This window comes from Heptranchias perlo, chromosome 30 (assembly GCF_035084215.1).
Source record: "Heptranchias perlo isolate sHepPer1 chromosome 30, sHepPer1.hap1, whole genome shotgun sequence".
NCBI lineage: Eukaryota > Metazoa > Chordata > Chondrichthyes > Hexanchiformes > Hexanchidae > Heptranchias > Heptranchias perlo.
The window spans coordinates 28137663-28157763 of NC_090354.1; the positions used below are offsets into that span (position 1 = coordinate 28137663).

The window sequence follows — 20101 nt, forward strand, 5'->3', positions numbered from 1 at the left end:
CCCCCACCCCCTTCTCCTATTGGTTGGGATTTCCTCTTGACGTCTGTTTAAAGTGCTGATCATCTTACTGACCAGCTGGCTCAAATAGGACCAGGTGTTCGTTCCTTTTGAAGTTGGCTCACAGCTGCAAACCTTCACAGCCTTTCTCCACAGTCAAATCCTACCTCGAGCAGACAACGCCTTGAATTAGCCTTCTCACCTGATAAAATCAGACTGGGTGTCAGACATTTCAACTACCTTTCATGCAACAGACGCTTCAGGCAGTGACCTCAACCTTTAGTATCTTCAATAGACCATGCGTTGCATCTTGTCTGAAAATCCTCCACACTGAAACCCTATTTGATATTTGGTGCTGTGCCACGGAGTGTTTGGCTGTGTTTTGGCACATATGGTGACATAGCTGTCGGCCGTGAATCAGTGGTAGCATTCTCGCCTCTGAATCAAGGTTCAAGCCCATAATCTAGGCTGACACTTCAGTGCAACGCTGAGGGAGCGCTGCACTGTCTGAGGTGCCGTCTTTCGGATGAGACGTTAAACCGAGGCCCCGCCTGCCATCTTGGGTGGACGTAAAAGATCCACTGGCACTGTTTTGAAGAAGAGCAAAGGAGTTCTTCCCGGTGTCCTGGTCAATATTTATCCCTCAACCAACATCACTAAAACAGACGATCTGGTCATTGTCACATTGCTGTTAGTGGAACCTTGCTGAGCGCAAGTTGGCTGCCGCATTTCCTACAGTGACTGCACTTAAAAAGTATTTCATGAACCGCTTTGGAACGTCCTGAGGTCATGAAAGGCACTATATAAATGCAAGTCTGTCTGTCTTCATATGGTGAGTACCAGATTCACGCTGTATCACCAGGAGATGTGCCGAGCAGAAGGCAAATGCTTCTTGACGTGCATGGAGAAAATAGCACAGGGAAGGTCACCCGTGCTGCTGTGCTAATCTTCCCAATGGCCAGTTCGGGAGTAGTTTTAGGAGAGGAGGGGAGCGAATGGAATGTACATCTTCACCTGGTCTCTTGACCTTTGCACTGCCCCTATGCTGTCAGACTGCTGGTCCGACATTCAGTTTTGGATGAGCCACAACTTCCTCCAGTTAAACATTGCGAAGACCGAAGCCAATGTCTGTGACCCTCACCACAAACCCTGTACTCTCAACCCTGACTCCATCTCCCTCCCTGGCCACTGCTTCAGGCTGAACCAGACTGTTTGCAACCTCGGCATCCTATTTGACCCTGAGCTGAGCTTCTGACCCCATATCCTCTCCATCACAATGACTGCCGACCTCCACCTCAGTAACATCACCCACCTCTACCCCAACTCAGCCCATCTGCTGCTGAAACCCTCCAACATCCCTTTGTGCTTGCAAATTTTTACATAGAATGTATAGCACAAAAACAGGCCATTCGGCCCAACTGGTTCATGCTGGTGTTTATGTTCCACACGAGTCTCTTTCCTCCTTACTTCATCTAACCCTATTAGCATATACTTCTATTCCTTTCTCCCTCATGTGTTTATCTAACTTGTCCTTAAGTCCATCTATGCTATTTGCCTCAACTACTCCTTGTGGTAGCGAGTTCCACATTCTCACCACTCTCTGGGTGAAGAGGTTTCTCCTGAATTCCCGATTGGATCTATTAGTGACTATCTTATATTTATGACCCCAGCCTCCTCCCGATATCCCCACCATCACAGAAGCCAGTCTTCAGCCAATTCGATTCACTCCACGTGATATCAAGAAACGGCTGAGTGCACTGGATACAGCAAAGGCTATGGGCCCCGACAACATCCCAGCTGTAGTGCTGAAGACTTGTGCTCCAGAACTAGCTGCGCCTCTCGCCAAGCTGTTCCAGTACAGCTACAACACTGGCATCTACCCGACAATGTGGAAAATTGCCCAGGTATGTCCTGTCCACAAAAAGCAGGACAAATCCAATCCGGCCAACTACCGCCCCATCAGTCTACTCTCAATCATCAGCAAAGTGATGGAAGGTGTCGTCGACAGTGCTATCAAGCGACACTTACTCACCAATAACCTGCTCACCGATGCTCAGTTTGGGTTCCGCCAGGACCACTCGGCTCCAGACCTCATTACAGCGTTGGTCCAAACATGGACAAAAGAGCTGAATTCCAGAGGTGAGGTGAGAGTGACTGCCCTTGACATCAAGGCAGCATTTGACCGAGTGTGGCACCAAGGAGCCCTAGTAAAATTGAAGTCAATGGGAATCAGGGGGAAAACTCTCCAGTGGCTGGAGTCATACCTAGCACAAAGGAAGATGGTAGTGGTTGTTGGAGGCCAATCATCTCAGCCCCAGGACATTGCAGCAGAAGTTCCTCAGGGCAGTGTCCTAGGCCCAACCATCTTCAGCTGCTTCATCAATGACCTTCCCTCCATCATAAGGTCAGAAATGGGGATGTTCGCTGATGACTGCACAGTGTTCAGTTCCATTCGCAACCCCTCAAATAATGAAGCAGTCCGAGCTCGCATGCAGCAAGACCTGGACAACATCCAGGCTTGGGATCACAAGTGGCAAGTAACATTCGCGCCAGATAAGTGCCAGGCAATGACCATCTCCAACAAGAGAGAGTCCAACCACCTCCCCTTGACATTCAACGGCATTACCATCGCCGAATCCCCCACCATCAACATCCTGGGGGTCACCATTGACCAGAAACTTAACTGGACCAGCCATATAAATACTGTGGCTACGAGAGCAGGTCAGAGGCTGGGTATTCTGCGGCGAGTGACTCACCTCCTGACTCCCCAAAGCCTTTCCACCATCTACAAGGCACAAGTCAGGAGTGTGATGGAATACTCCCCACTTGCCTGGATGAGTGCAGCTCCAACAACACTCAAGAAGCTCGACACCATCCAAGATAAAGCAGCCCGCTTGATTGGCACCCCATCCACCACCCTAAACATTCACTCCCTTCACCACCGGCGCACCGTGGCTGCAGTGTGCACCATCCACAGGATGCAGTGCAGCAACTCGCCAAGGCTTCTCCGACAGCACCTCCCAAACCCGCGACCTCTACCACCTAGAAGGACAAGAGCAGCAGGCACATGGGAACAACACCACCTGCATGTTCCCCTCCAAGTCACACACCATCCCGACTTGGAAATATATCGCCGTTCCTTCATTGTCGCTGGGTCAAAATCCTGGAACTCCCTTCCTAACAGCACTGTGGGAGAACCGTCACCACACGGACTGCAGCGGTTCAAGAAGGCGGCTCACCACCACCTTCTCAAGGGCAAATAGGGATGGGCAATAAATGCCGGCCTCGCCAGCGACGCCCACATCCCGTGAACGAATAAAAAAAAAACCCTAGTTTTGGTCTCCCCCACAAGTGAAAACACTTGGCTGATCACAGTTTGAAAAGTGGGTTGAAATCTGTTACACCAGATCCCTGCACACTTTGCATCACCTGCGATTTCCTGGCAGGAAAAACCAGCGTAAGAAACGGGTGGGGACTTCATTTAAATATTAATTTGAGGGCAGGGATGACCCCTTGGTAGTTGTCTAATGTTTAGATATTCACTCGTAACCACATCCATATGACGTAGGTGCCCAGGGTTGCTAGATGGCTGTAAGTATACTGAAGGTCATGGAAGGGACACAGTAATGTTAAGAGAAGTTTACTTTAGCCATATATTAACTGTTTCCCTTCATTCATTTTTTGTTTCTTTCCCTGCTGCCATTTAGGTTCTCACGAGTTTTTGCGCCAATTTTTCTAATTTCTATTCTTGTTTCCTCCGCCATTACTATCACCAGTGGGTTTCCCAATGGGAATCCACCTCTCTGAGGTGTTTGCGAAAAGAGGAGGAGGACCAACAAAGGGATGCCAGGCAGATCAGGTGGCTCTGTGCCCACTGTCGGTACCCCCACCCCCCCATCTGCAGACCTCGTTTGGCTCCTGTTCCAACAGGAAGCTGTGACAGCAGACCCAATGGCACCATTAAGATGTATGAATTCCTGACTATCCATTATGTTGGATATTTCCTCAGACACATTCCTAGTCTCAGTATGTCACCTTCTCGGTGATGTTGTATGAAAGAAGACGTGCCAGGGTGATCTTTCCATCATATCCTGCCCAGATGTCACCATCCACATCTGCAGGCCCTGCCATACCTACCTGGCAACAAATGTAGGGAATAAAAACAGAAAATGCTGGAAACCCTCAGCAGGTCAGGCAGCATCTGTGGAGAGAGAAACAGAGTTAACGTTTCGGGTCGATAACCTTTCATCAGAAGTTGAAAGATGTTAGAAATGAACAGCTTTTCGGTAAATACAGAGCCAGGACAAAGAGGTGGGCGGGGGGAGGAAAGAACTAAAGGAAGGTCTGTGACAGGGTGAAGGGCAGTGATTACATGACAAAAGGGGTGATGATGCAAGGCAAAAGGGGAGTGATAATGGGGCAAGTAAGGAAACAAAGGTTGGGTCCAGAGGAGGTCTGAGTGGCTACAGCAGATTAGTGGAGGTAGGGAAAGAAACATGGAAAATCTGGCCAAGAGGAGAAGGCTCTCGTGGCCTGGGAATGTAGGAAACTGTCTTTACAGGGTGCAGGCCATCAGAGAGACTGGGCAGAACCACGCCATCTGCTGCAAGGACACCTTCAGCAAGCATGAAGTACAGGGCTGGCCCATTCACTGATGGCGATGGTTTCTGTGACCTGAAACTTGGCTCCATCTCCTTGTAGATCTGCCCAGTCAATCTCAGCTGAGCCTTTATCAACATGAACTCAGTTGCTGAAAAGCCAACATGGACCGAGGCCTCCGTGTTTGGAATCTTGTTGTGTCATCGGATGTTTGCCAAGGGGTGGAGGTGGAAATTATCAAGGTCTTTGTGGTCTCTGTAGGCCGAACAAGCCTCTCCGCTGTGGAGGAAGAGATGTCAGGACCTTTGCCTTCTGCTCTTTGAGCTTGATCTTAGTTGTCAGTCCTTGCTCATCCCATACACACTTTGTCACAAAGCCAAAAGCTGAGCAGGCCTTCCTCAGTAGATGAAACACTTTATCTAGAGATGTGTCTAATGATAGGATACTGGCCAGGTAAGTAAAGATTTAGATATCAGGGGAGCTTCATCACAGCTTCATTGATCCCTTTCCGATCTGGTCACAAAGAAAGAACGAACATACAAACTTGCATTTATAAAGAGCCTTTCATGTCCTCAGACTTCCCAAAGGGCTTCATAGGCTGTGAAGTACTTTTGAATTGTAGTCACTGTTGTTATGTGGGAAACACAACAGCCAATTCAGGCACTGTAAGGTCCCACAGCAGCAAAGAGAGGAATGACCAGTTGATCTGTTTTGGTGGTGTTGGTTGAGGGTTAAGTATTAACCGGGACACCGGGGAGAACTCTGCTCTTTGAAAAGTGCCATGGGATCATTTACGCATTGCTGAACAGTCAAGCACGGCCTCAGCTTCCCGTCTCATCTGAAAGACGGCACCTCTGACAGTGCAGCACTCCCTTCAGTACTGCACCGAATTGTCAGTGTAGATCATGTGCTCAAGTCCTGCAGTGAGGCTTCAGCGCACAATCTTCTGACTCAGAGATGAGAGTACTACCAACTGAGCCAAGCCGACAGTTCATGCTATTCCAATATCCTGACCACACAATGGGGATGTCCTTTCGACAATCTGGCAGAGAATTTCCATGTTTTCATATTTCTATGGTGTGTTGGGGTCTGGCAAAGCCTCGATTTTAAAATTCTTATCCTTGTGTTCAAATTCCTCCAAATCCTCACCCCTCCCTATCTCTGTAACTTCCTCCAGCCCTACCACCCCCCGAGAACTCTGTGTTACTCCAATTCTTGCCTCTTGTGCAACCCATATTTCTTTCGCTGCTCCATTGGCAGCCGTGCCTTCAACTGCCTAGACCCTAAGCTCTGGAATTCCCTCCCTAGATCTCTCCGTCTCTCCACCTCTCTCTCCTCCCTTAAGATGCTCCTTTAAACCTACCTCTTTGACCAAGGTTGTGTCAGAAGGTTGTGGGTTCAAGTCCCATTCCAGAGACTTGAGCACAAAATCTAGGCTGACTCTCCAGTACAGTGCTGAGGGAGTGCTGCACTGTCAGAGGTGTTGTCTTTCGGATGAGACGTTAGACTGAGACCCGTCTGCCCTCTCAGTTGGACATTAAAGATCCCACTGCATTATTTGAAAAAGAATAGGGGAGTTCTCCTCAACCAACATGACTAAAAAATAGACAGCATATCTGACAGTGCAGCACTCACTCAGTACTGCACTGGAGTGGGACTTGAACCCACAACTTTCTGACTCAGAGGTGACAGTGCTACCAACTGAGCCACGGCTGACACTGTCTCGGTCGATGACACAGGGTGAAGGGGTGGCGGAGACTCCCTGGACTGGGGGTCCCCACTTTCCTGGTACAAACTCTGGCGGGGCCTGTACTACAAGGCGTTGTACGGATCACAGATCCCGTTGATAGTCCCTGCTGCCACCCTGCCGAGCATCATGGGGAAACTGCCACTTCCGGATTTCGCCAGCCTCCAGAGGCAGCATCACCGGCCCCTTCACATTACGGTGAAACCGGCTGAAGCCATGATTATAAAGAGATCTTCCTTCGTACTTTGGTGGTGTTAATGGGGACTGGAATTTCAATGTGTGAGCAGTTCCTGATCTGATCACTGGCGAATTACAAACCGGGGCTTTTACAGGTTGCCCTCACTGCCAGTTACTGAGTCCATGGTTGACTGGGAGAGCGGGTGATAAAGCAGGTGTGTGTATGTCTGTAGCGGGGTGTGTGTGTGTCTGAGGTGCGGGACGTGCGTCTGATGGTGTGTGTCTGGGGTTGAGCTGCAGTGCAGCTGGATTTAGCCCCTTATCTCAGCTCCCTAAAGCCCACCTGTCTCTCCTCTCGCTGCAGATGTCGAGGAGTTGTGGATTGGCCTCAACGACATCAAACTCCAGATGAACTTTGAGTGGTCGGATGGGACTCCAGTTCACTTCACCTACTGGCATCCATTCGAGCCCAACAACTTCGCAAGCAGCCAAGAGGACTGCGTCACACTCTGGGGCTCGGTAAGAGATGGTCTCTCCTTTCAGTAGAGCCGCAAAGGGGCGGAAACAGAATTCACTTAATCCTCCTCCACTCAGAATGGCCACCTTGGATGTTCAATAACCCTCCCCTCTTCCTTCGATGATCCGTGAGCTGGTGCACATGCAGTGACATTGAGTCGTATAATATAATCCCTGGTCTGCACTAAATTAACTGATCACAACAAGGAACAGCAGTCTGGTCAAACAACTGAGTTTAGCAGCCCTGATCTAGGGGAAGGCTAAAAACAATGTTCACCAGGATTGAAGGGTTTTGATAGAGTAGATAGGGAGAAACTGTTTCCACTGGCAGGAAGGCCGATAACCAGAGGACACAGATTTAAGATAATTGGAAAAAGAACAAGGGGGTAGATGAGAATTTTTTTTATGCAGTGAGTTGTTATGATCTGGAATGCACTGCCTGAAAGGGCGGTGGAAGCAGATTCAATAATAACTTTCAAAAGGGAATTGGATAAATATTTGAAGAGGAAAATTTTTCAGGGCTATGGGAAAGAGCAGGGGAGTGGGACTAATTGGATAGCTCTTTCAGAACCACCACAGGCACGATGGGGCGAATGGCCTCCTTCTTTGCTGTATGATTCTATGAATTGCTGCTCCTGCCCATTTTCCAGTGACTGCTGGCGAGGGCATCCGGGCATCGGAAGACTTCCACGTTGAGAAAACTTACTCTCCGTGAGGTACGGTCACTTGGGAAAGGTACCAGAGAACCAGACCCCAGGGTAAGTCACCACCAGGAGAGCAGTGATGAAAGGGAGGGAAAATCGGAGAGGAAGAAACACTGACCGTCAGTATAAAATCAGCTTCACTTCACTTCGGGCAATGGAACGTAGCGTCCGCCATTCGGGTTTCCCATCGGATCCCCTCTCAAACCTGGAACGCCAATGTCGGCCCTTCACTGCTATCCCACCCACTTCCTGTTACACAGTCTTTGAACATCAGTCTGATGGGCATGATGTCAAATACATTGAAATCGATACTGGTTACACCTCAAACACAGAACGGTGGCCTGGAACATATCAGAACCAAGGTTTCAATATTCCTAAAGAGTTAAGCAGGAGAGGGAGGAGTATGGGGCTGGGATTTCAATTGAAAGGATACACAATGTAATATTCTGCACATTGCAGGTTGATATATACCTTTCGAGTGTTATGCAGCAGGTATGAGAGGGGGGTCCCTCGTCTGGCAGGTTATTTGAGGACTGCGCTCTGTTGAATTTTGCCAAGGAGGTCTCCTCAGAGCATGTCTGGCTCCTGGAATTGCCATTCCTTGAACTCGCATCCATTGAATCGGAGGCTCCTATTAGATTGTTACCTCCGTAGGGGATACCCTGTCTTTGGCTATTGTGGACTATGGAGGATACCTGTCTCTGTTGTGATGCATCATGAGTGATTTCCTGTGTATGGATTTCATGCGGTGTAGCGAATTGCCTGCCTGGGCATGACGCAGCAAAGGGAATTCCCTGCATCTGGTAGTGATTCAGTGTTAGGGACTCTCTTTCTGGATATAATGCAATATAGGGGATACCCCGTCTGGGTATGACCAGTATAGGGTGACCGGCCCGAGGGGACGGGAGAGAGTGAACGGCCCGAGGGGACGGGAGAGAGTGACCGGCCCGAGGGGACGGGAGAGAGTGACCGGCCCGAGGGGACGGGAGAGAGTGACCGGCCCGAGGGGACGGGAGAGAGTGACCGGGCCGAGGGGACGGGAGAGAGTGACCGGGCCGAGGGGACGGGAGAGAGTGACCGGCCCGAGGGGACGGGAGAGAGTGACCGGGCCGAGGGGACGGGAGAGAGTGACCGGGCCGAGGGGATGGGAGAGAGTGACCGGCCCAAGGGGACGGGAGAGAGTGACCGGCCCGAGGGGACGGAGGAGAGTGACCGGCCCGAGGGGACGGGAGAGAGTGACCGGCCCGAGGGGACGGGAGAGAGTGACCGGCCCGAGGGGACGGGAGAGAGTGACCGGCCCGAGGGGACGGAGGGGAGTGACCGGCTCTGTGTTGTATCGCACCACAGAGGGAGTCATATTATGCCCTGGAGAGGTCATATCTCACAGGGAAGGGGATCAGTTCAGTGTCGCTATCCATTAGCAAAAATGCCAAAGGAAAAGTATTTGGATGTTATTGTTGACCACACTCTGAATGTGAAGCTGTCACCATCGAACTAATTGTGTACTGGGATTTACAACAAGAGCATTTAGTTGTCAAAACAGGTTGGTTTAACCCTGGATGACTTATTTACAAATTTTCGTTAATCAGATGCATTGTTAAGTAGTCGAGTGTCAGTCAGTCGAGACGATGGCCAGCCTTCCGGCACTCTGCGTGCTATTTCTCTCTCCCTTGTGGGGCAGCCTATCTGCATCTCCAGTAAACACTCAGGCTCAAGCACTACCTATTCTTTCTCTTTTCTGAACCAGGAAGGGCGCTGGAATGATGGGCCCTGTAATCTCACACTAGCGTCAATCTGCAAAAAGCCCAGCTGCTTCTCTGAAGAGGAGGAGGAGGAGATGTTGGAGGACAACCCCGGCTGTGCAAAGGTCAGTCAACCAATACCCTTCCAAACTGATGATTTGGCTTTGAGAAATCTGGCTGTATCCCACATCCTTCTAGAGCGGGAACCATTTTTTCTCTCTCTCTCTCTCTCTCTCTCTCTCCCTCTCTCTCCCTCTCTCTCTCTCTCTCTCTTCCTCCCTCTCTTCCTCTCTCTCTCTCTCACCATCCCCATTTTTGGGTTTGTCTCCCTTTATTGCTTTCTTTTACTTTTACCTTCACTGTCTGTCTCTCTGTGCCTCTCTCCCCGCTGTCTCTCTGACGGTGTCTATCTCCTTCCTCAGCTTCTCTTCCCCCGCCCCCCACGCTATATGTCTGTGTGCTTCTTTCCTCTCTTTATATCTCTTTCCCCCCTCCGTCCGTCTTTCCCTCCCTCTATAGGTTTGTTTACTGTTATGTAAAAGATATTTGCGTGCAGCTTGCGTGCCTGATTTTCATTTACATTTATTTCCGCAAAGACAGTTTTGTGCCCGGGCAGAAAGTTGAAAGTTGGCCCAGCTGTAGGGGGCAAACAGAGGCCCAGTTGTGGGGGGGGGGGAAGGGGGAGGAAACAAGGGCCCAGCTGTAGGGGGGGGGAGGAAACAAGGGCCCAGCTGTGGGGGGGGGAGGAAACAAGGGCCCAGCTGTGGGGGGCAAACAAGGGCCCAGTTGTGGGGGGGGTGGGGGTGGTGGGGGGGAGGAAACAAGGGCCCAGCTGTGGGGGGCAAACACTGGCAGAGTGGCCTTATAGGGACAGACAGGAGGGGCTGACTTTTTAAAGAACTCTGGCCTGTGCATTTATTTACATTTTTATGTAGCAATCAATACCAGCCTTGCCAGCGATGCCCACATCCCGAGAATGAACAGCAAACCCCATGCGTGGACACCTCCGTTGCCTCCCGGTCATTGCTGCTGTTGCCATGTTCTGCTTTCCTTTGGGGAGGTTCAGCTCATTACACTGACTCTTGAGCCTTCAAATTACTTTGAGCAGTGCGATCATGTGATATTCCTTTGTCTGCTATTTTAACAGCGACGTTAGCCTGTTTAAGAAGATGTGGCCGATGCTTCCATTAAACAGCAGACAAACGAATGTTGTAAAGACACAATGGGGGTCATTTTGATTTGGATAGTGTCAAAAGAACAATATTGATTCAGCCGCCCGTTACACACCTCTCCCAGTGACTTCAATGGAAATGGAAATCGGGGGAGATGCATAACGGGTGGTTGAATTGATATTGTTTGTTTTACACTATCGCCCAAAGTCAAAATGGCCCCCATTGAGCGCTCGGACGCTAATATCACACAGTGATTTCTAGCTTTTTATTTTGGTGTTGGTGATGTCGGATTGTACATATTTGAAGGGACACAATGTTAACAAACCTTTTAAAAGAAAACAGTGACTGGACAGGGCAAACCAAGTATGGGGGGGGGGGGGGCGATCCAGGTACGGGGGGACGATCCAGGTATTGGGGGGGTGGCGATACAGGTACGGGGGGGGGGCCGATCCAGGTACGAGTGGTGGGGGGAGGGAGATCCAGGTACGGGGTAGGGGGGCTTGCAAAGATAAGAAATAGGAGCAGGAGTAGGCCATACGGCCCCTCGAGCCTGCTCCACCATTCAATCAGACCATGGCTGATCTTCGACCTCAATTCCACTTTCCTGCCCGATCCCCATATCCCTCGATTCCCCAAGAGTCCAAAAATCTGTCCATCTCAGCCTTAAATATATTCAATGACTCAGCAACCACAGCCTTCTCGGGTAGGAAATTCCAAAGATTCACAACCCTCTGAGTGAAGAAATGACTCCTCATCTCAGTCTTAAATGGCCGACCCTTTATCCTGAGACTATGCCCCCTAGTACTAGACTCTCCAGCCAGGGGAAACAACCTCTCAGCATCTACCCTGTCGAGCCCCATCAGAATCTTAAATGTTTCAATGAGATTGCCTCTCATTCTTCTAACCTCTAGAGAATATAGGCCCCTTTTACTTAATCTCTCCTCATAGGAATCAATCTAGTGAACCTTTGTTGCATTGCCTCTAAGGCAAGTATATCCTTCCTTAGATAAGGAGACCAAAATGGTACACAGTATTCCAGGTGAGGTCTCACCAAAGCCCTGTACAACTGTAGTAAGACTTCCTTACTCTTGTACTCCACACCCCCCCCCCACCTTGCAATAAAGGCCAACATGCCATTTGCTTTCCTAATTGCTTCCTAAAAAGAACCAGGTACGGGGTGGGGGAGGGGGCAAACCAGGTACGGGGGGGAGGGGGCAAACCAGGTACGGGGGGGAGGGGGCAAACCAGGTACGGGGGGGAGGGGGCAAACCAGGTACGGGGGGGGGAGGGGGCAATCCAGGTACGGGGGGGGAGGGGGCAATCCAGGTACGGGGGGGGAGGGGGCAATCCAGGTACGGGGGGGGAGGGGGCAATCCAGGTACGGGGGGGGAGGGGCAATCCAGGTACGGGGGGGGAGGGGGCAAACCAGGTACGGGGGGGGGAGGGGGCAATCCAGGTACGGGGGGGGAGGGGGCAATCCAGGTACGGGGGGGGAGGGGCAATCCAGGTACGGGGGGGGAGGGGGCAAACCAGGTACGGGGGGGGGAGGGGGCAATCCAGGTACGGGGGGGGAGGGGGCAATCCAGGTACGGGGGGGGGAGGGGGCAATCCAGGTACGGGGGGGGAGGGGGCAATCCAGGTACGGGGGGGAGGGGCAATCCAGGTACGGGGGGGGAGGGGGCAAACCAGGTACGGGGGGGGAGGGGGCAATCCAGGTACGGGGGGGGAGGGGGCAATCCAGGTACGGGGTGGGGGAGCAAACCAGGTACAGGGGAGCAATCCAAATATGGGATAAACCAAGATCCTTTCTGTAATTGTAACTAATTTAAACGGGACGCTTGAAAAGTTTGGACTATTTGATGTGATTTGTCAGTTCCTGAGCACAGGATTCCGACCCCAGTCAGCGCTGTAAGAGAGAAGACGTGGAGGGGGAGGCCACAACCCCCAGTCCCTGGTGGGGAGCGGCACACACGGGCAGAGAATCGCAGGCGATGGCAGGTGCACAGCCTGAGATCTCCTGTGATGCCGGATCGCAGATTCAGACGGTAAAACTGTTGCTGCTGTTTCATTTCCCAGTTTTATTGCAGCTGTATTTTCCAGACAGTTCTCCCTCCCCCCTGTTCAGACATATTAACCTCCCACTGTCTGGCCAGCTGTTGGAAAACATACGTTAACATGAAGGAAGTTGGCCCATTGTCAGCCGTTGCTCCGTGGACAACGCTCTCACCTCGTGTGAGTCAGAAGGTCGTGGGTTCAAGTCCCACTCCAGAGACTTGAGCACAAAATCTAGGCTGACTCTCCAGTGCAGTACTGAGGGAATGCAATACTGTCGGAGGTGTCGTCTTTCGGATGAGACATTAAACTGAGGTCTCGTCTGCCCTCTCAGGTGGACATAAAAGATCCCACAGCACTATTCGAAGAAGAGCAAAGGACTTCTCCCCATTGTCCTGGCCAATAATTAGCCCTCGACCAACATCACTAAAAAAAAAACAGATGATCTGGTCATTATCTCATTGCTGTTTGTGGGACTTTGCTGTGTGAAAATTGGCTGCCATGTTTCCTACATTACAACAGTGACTACATCTGAAAAGTACTTTATTGGCTGCAAAGTGCTTTGGGACGTGCTGAAGTGATGAAAGGTGCTATATAAATCCAAGTTCTTTCTTTCATTGAGTCAGGCTGTCAAGTAACCATTGCAGGCAGTGTCAGTACTCTGAATAACTAACTGCTGGCACCAAAAAGAGAGGCTTCCTTGACTGAGAGGAGAAGGACTCGCTCCAGCGCCTTTTTCTTAGTTGAAATATTATGAACTTCCATCAACACGTGGGGGTTATTCCACGTTCCAACACTCCGAGCATGAGCTGCCCTCTGATATTACGAGTCGCGGAAAACGGCTGGCCCGCAGTTTGATGATGGGTGGACACTCCCGGGCTCCACTCCTGGGATTGTGCGATGTGTTCTCTGCGGGTGCGGCTTCCTGCTGGGATTGTGGAATCAGTCTTATTCAGAGCCATGTTTGGGCATTCTGTAACGCAAGGCTCAGAGTGGGGGTGCAAGGCGGGGCTCAGAGTGGGGGTGCAACACATCTGCCATGTTTCACTTTTCAGGAACGAGATGTATTACTTTTGGTTGAAAGCTGTTTCTTGCTCTAGTGACATTTGGCTTTCGACATCTCTGTGCTGACCAGCTCATAGTCTGACTCCCAGTGAGGGGCCTGGGTTGAAAGCTCAATCAAACAGATGCTGGCAATGGGTTTGAGCCCTTGCTGAAGATACTGACAGATCTTTTTGGCAACTCTGGGGAGTCGGGTGTTCAACATTTAAGGGAGATGGGAATAACACTGCCTTCACGTTCCCCTCCAAGTCACACACCATCCTGACTTGGAAATATATCGTCGTTCCTTCATCGTCGCTGGGTCAAAATCCTGGAGCTCCCTACCTAACAGCACTGTGGGAGAACCTTCACCACATGGACTGCAGTGGTTCAAGAAGGCGGCTCACCACCACCTTCTCAAGGACAATTAGGGATGGGCAATAAATGCTGGCCTTGCCAGCGACGCCCACATCCCATGAATGAGTAAAAAAAAATTTAATTTTCCAAGTTTTAAAATGGATTTGCGAGAAGCTGATGCTTCCTGCAGAATGGAGCCAATTGTAACCAGTAAAGCTCGGGCCATCCTCAAGCTGCAGCTTGGCCTTTAGAGTGCTGACCCATTCAGTCTTCATTGTTTTCCCCAGTTTTATCTCCTTTACTCTTTCTCTGCCCTCCTCCCGCCCCCCCCGCCTCTTGCCTCAGTCCCATCTGGTGTCAGCCGCTATTGGTGTGCCGGCGGTCAATTTAACCATATGGGATGTTGAGACTGAGCTCCATCCTGTCCACGCCCGACGTCCACGCCCGATGTCCACACGTTGACTCTCCAGCAGTGGTCACGGGACCAGGAACAGGAACCCTGGCCGATTTTTTTTTTAAACCTTCAATGAATATTCACTCTCGCGTCCCTGAATATTATTAATTCATTTGCAACACCTCTCGCTGCCCTTCCTCCACAGCATTAAACCCCAACTGAGTAGCCACCTGCCTCTGGCCAGATGTTGGAAAAGTCACTTTGGTCAATAAAGCACACGATCTAAAGTTGGCCCATTGAGCTGGGCCGCCAGTCAGTGATGTTTGAATGACTGCTATCAGGCCCCTTTAGACTATAAGACCATAAGAGATAGGAGCAGGAGTAGGCCATTCGGCCCCTCGAGCCTGCTCCACGATTTAATGGGATCATGGCTGATCTGACTTTTACCTCAACTCCACTTCCCTGCCCTTTCCCCATATCCTTTGACTCCCTTGCTGATCAAAAATTTGTCTAACTCAGCCTTGAATGTATTCAATGACTCCGCCTCCACAACTTTTTGGGGTAAAGAATTCCAAAGATTTACGACCCTCTGGGAGAAGAAATTCCTCCTCATTTCCATCTTAAACCGGTGACCCCTTATTCTGAGACTATGCCTCCTAGTTTTAGATTCCCCCATGAGGGGTAACATCCTCTCAGCATCGACCCTATCGAGTCCCCTCAGAACCTTGTATGTTTCAATAAGATCTCCTCTCATTCTTCTAAACTCCAATGAGTATAGACCCAACCTGTTCAATCTTTCCTCATAAGACAGCCCTTCCATACCTGGAATCAACCTAATGAACGTTCTCTGAACTGCCTCCAATGCAAGTATGTCCTTCCTTAAATAAAGGCACCAGAACTGTACGCAGTACTCCAGGTGTGGTCTCACCAGCACCCTGTACAGTTGTAGCATGACTTCCCTGCTTTTCTACTCCATCCCCCTAGAAATAAAGGCCAATATTCCATTTGCCTTCCGGATTACCTGCTGCACCTGTATGTTGATTTTTTGTGTTTCATGTACGAGGACACCCAGATCTCTCTGTACCGCAGCATTTTGTAGTATTTCTCCATTCAAATAATATTTTGCTTTTTTATTTTTCCTCCCAAAGTGGATGACTTCACATTTTCCCACATTATATTCCATCTGCCAAATTTTTGCCCATTCGCTTAACCTGTCAATATCCCTTTGCAGACACTTTGTGTCCTCATCGCAACTTGCTTTTCCACCTATCTTTGTATCATCAGCAAATTTGGCCACAAGACACTCTGTTCCTTCATCCAAGTCACTGATATATATTGTAAATAGTTGAGGCCCCAGCACTGAGCCCTGTGGCACCCCACTAGTTACAGATTGCCATTTGGAAAATGACCCTTTTATCCTGACTCTTTGTTTTCTGTTAGTTAGCCAATCCTCTATCCATGCCTGTATATTACCCCCAAAACCATGAGCTCTTATCTTGTGCAGTAATCTTTTATGTGGCACCTTATCGAATGCCTTTTGGAAATCCAAATATACTGCATCCATTGGTTTCCCTTTATCTACCCTGCCCGTTACTTCCTCAAAGAACTCTAATAAATTTGACAGACATGGTTTCCCCTTCATAAAACCATGTTGACTCTCCTTGATTGTATTATGAGTCTCCAAGTGTCCTGCTACTACTTCCTTAATAATGGATTCTAGCATTTTCCCAATGACAGACATTAGGCTAACTGGTCTATAGTTACCTGCTTACTGTCTCACTCCCTTCTTGAATAGGGGTGTTACATTTGTGGTTTTCCAATCCGCTGGGACCTTTCCAGAATCTAGTGAATTCTGGAAGATTACAACCAATGCATCCACTATCTCTGTAGCCACTTCCTTTAAGACCCTTGGATGCAAGCCATCAGGTCCAGGGGAGTTGTCAGCCTTTAGACCCATTAGTTTGCCTAGTACATTTTCTCTAGTGATAGTGATTGTTTTTAGTTCCTCGCTCCCCTTTGCCCCTTGATTTTCTACTATTATTCGTATATTATTAGTGTCTTCTACTGTGAGGACAGATACAAAATATCTGTTCAATTCCTCTGCTATTTCCTTGTTTTCCATTATTATTTCCCCAGTCTCGTCCTCTAAGGGACCAATGTTTACTTTAGCTACCCTCTTCCTTTTTATATACTTGTAGAAGCTTTTACTGTCAGTTTTTATATTTCTTGCTAGTTTACTCTCATAATTTATTTTCTCCCTCTTTATTATTCTTTTAGTCATCCTTTTCTGGTTTTTAAAGTTTTCCCAATCTTTGGGCTTACCAGTAATCTTTGCACTGTTGTATGCTTTTTCTTTTAACCTGATACCATCCTTGACTTCCTTAGTTAGCGATGGTTGGTTCACCCTTTTTGTGGAGTCTTTCCTCTTCACAGGGATATATTTTTGTTGCGAGTCACAAAATATCTTTTTAAACATTTGCCACTGCTTATCCACCATCATACCATCTAATCTGTTTACCCAGTCCACTTTAGCCAATTCCGCCCTCATTCCTTTATAATTGCCCTTATTTAAGTTTAATACAGTAGTTTCAGACCCAAGATCCTTGCTCTCAAACTGGATGTGAAATTCTATCATGTTATGATCACTGCTTCCCAAGGGATCCTTTACTTTGAGATCATTAATTAATCCTGTTTCGTTACCCATTACCAGATCCAAAATGGCCTGTTCCCTGGTTGGTTCCCCAACGTAGTGGTCTAAGAAACAGTCCCTAATACACTCTATGAACTCCTCCTCAGGGCTATTTTTGCCGATTTGATTTGTCCAATCTATGTGAAAGTTGAAATTGTCCATGATTATTGCATTACCTTTTTTACAAGCCTCCATTATTTCCTGATTAATATTTTGCCCTACAGTGTAGCTACTGTTAGGGGGCCTATATACTACTCCCACCAGTGATTTCTTTCCTTTGCTATTTCTTACCTCCACCCAAATTGATTCGACATCTTGATCTTCTGAGCCAAGATCATTTCTCACTATTATACCAATTTCATCCTTTATTAACAAAGCTACCCCACCACCTTTATCTTTTTTCCTATCCTTCCGAAATGTTAAATAACCCTGAATATTTAGCTCCCAACCTTGGTCACCCTGCAACCACGTCTCTGCACTGGCCACAAGATCATACCCATTTGTTTCTATTTGTGCCGTCAATTCATCTATCTTATTACGAACCTTTAATTTTGTCTTTTTACCATTCTTTCCTACCCCGGCCCCATTTGCTAGTGCGCTCTTATGTTTGTACGCTCTGTCCCTTCCTGACACACACTGTTTATCATTACCCCCATCACTTTCCTGTACTACTTCCTTGTCTTTTCTCTTTATCAATTTAAACTTCGCCCTACCTGAGCCCTCCCCTCCTCTATTTAGTTTAAAGCCTTCTCTACTGCCCTAGTTATTCGGTTTGTCAGAACACTGGTCCCAGCAAGGTTCAGGTGAAGCCCGTCCCAACGGAACAGCTCCCACTTTCCCCAGTACTGGTGCCAGTGCCCCATGAATCAAAACCCACTTCTCCAACACCAATCTTTGAGCCACGCATTCATCTCTCTGATCTGATTTACCCTGTGCCAATTTGCTCGTGGCTCAGGTAATAATCTGGAGATTATCACCTTTATGGTTATGCTTTTTAATTTAGTCACTATCTGCTCAAACTCCCTCAGCAAAACCTCTTTCTTAGTCCTACCTATGTCATTGGTATCTCCGTGGACCACGACAACTGGATCCTCCCCCTCCCACTCCAAGTTTCTCTCCAGCCCTGAGGAGATGTCCTTAACCCTGGCACCGGGTAGGCAACACAGCCTTCGGGACTCATGCTCCTGGCTGCAGAGAACAGTGTCTATCCCTCTAACCATACTGTCGCCTACTACAACCACATTCCTTTTGACTCCCCCCACTTGAATGGTCCCCTGAACCACGGTGCCGTGGCCAGTTTGCTTGTCCTCCCTGCACTCGTCCACAAGGGCTGCAAGAGCCTTTTATCTATTGGACAAGTGCAGAGGCTGAGGCTCCTGCAATGTTACCTCCTGGATCCCCGTACCTGCCTCACTCGCAGTCACACCCTCCTGTCCCTGACCACATGCCAATTCTACAGTATTTAGACTAAGGGGCGTGACTGCCTCCTGGATCAAAGTGTCCAGGTAACTTTCTCCCTCCCTGATGCCTCGCAATGTCCGCAGCTCGGACTCCAGCTCCTCAACTCAGAGCTGACGTTCCTCGAGCTGCAGATGTAGTCGCCCTGGACAAAACTGTCCAGTAGCTCCCACATATTGCAGCTGCAACACATCTCCTGCCCTGTCATAACTATTTTATTTAGTTAATTGATTACTACAATGCCAATCATTATTTTTAGGTTGAACCAAGTACTGGCCTTGTTTAATTAATTAAATTAAGTTTAGATCTTTTTTTAAAAATTAGTTTTATGCTGTAAGTTACTGAGCCCACAGTCCTAAGAAAGAAGAAAACTGAAGAGATACTCTCCACCAACCACCTACCTGCCTTACCTGTGACGTCACATTGCAGTTTTGTTTTGTTGCTGTGACCCGCCCTCGGCGCGCCCCTCTCCGCCCTCGGCGCGCCCCTCTCCGCCCTCGGCGCGCCCCTCCCCGCCCCTCTCCGCCCTCGGCGCGCCCCTCCCCGCCCCTCTCCGCCCTCGGCGCGCCCCTCCCCGCCCCTCTCCGCCCTCGGCGCGCCCCTCCCCGCCCCTCTCCGCCCTCGGCGCGCCCCTCTCCGCCCTCGGCGCGCCCCTCTCCGCCCTCGGCGCGCCCCTCTCCGCCCTCGGCACGCCCCTCTCCGCCCTCGGCACGCCCCTCTCCGCCCCTCTCCGCCCTCGGCGCGCCCCTCTCCGCCCTCGGCGCGCCCCTCTCCGCCCTCGGCGCGCCCCTCTCCGCCCTCGGCGCGCCCCTCTCCGCCCTCGGCACGCTCCTCTCCGCTGACTAATCAAATGCACCTCACCCCTTACTGCACCGAATCCCCTCACTCACTAAATTCCCAATTATAGACTCTGTCGAAACCAGACTCCATCGATAGCTGCTACTCCGTGCTCCCTCACTCTCTTTAGTGTCAGCTGCTGGGAGGTGTCCCACAAATGGGGGTCAGCTTGGGCCTTTGTGAGGCTAATGAGACTTGTTAAAAGAAAGGAACAAGCCATGTAATTTTTTGAGAAAGTAGTACAACATTGGATCCTGCTGCAAACAGACAGACTTTTTCCTCACCATAATGACATTTAACTGGTTCCTCTTTTAATTTGCTGGTCATTTTTCCACTTTTGCCCTCTGATTCCCCCCTCAGGCCCATCTGAGGCAGCCTGCTCCCATTCTTCTGCCAGTGCTGCTCTAAACTGCCCGCTAGGGGCTGTGCCAGTGCATCCTAGGGATGACGCACCCTACGATCTTTCCCTGTGGGGAACCCCTTGGCCTCTGCTTGGCGACTGGGTGGGGTGACCTGCCCGCGATCGGGAAGTTTGGGGATGCAAGGGACGAAAGCTGCGGCTGAACGCTTTGTGCATTGGTGCACCAACAGGTTGTGCCACCATGGCAACTACAGCACT

General features: G+C 49.8%; 1 protein-coding gene across 1 annotated transcript in view; it reads left to right on the top strand.

Moving 5' to 3' along the window:
* The window catches only part of mrc2 (mannose receptor, C-type 2), a 252001-nt gene that overhangs the window by 98687 nt on the left and 133213 nt on the right, over positions 1 to 20101 (top strand). Inside the window, exons 8-9 of the mRNA XM_067969113.1 lie at positions 6885 to 7039; positions 9488 to 9607. Of these exons, the coding sequence (XP_067825214.1) occupies positions 6885 to 7039; positions 9488 to 9607 (275 nt within the window). The remainder of the gene's footprint in view (positions 1 to 6884; positions 7040 to 9487; positions 9608 to 20101) is intronic.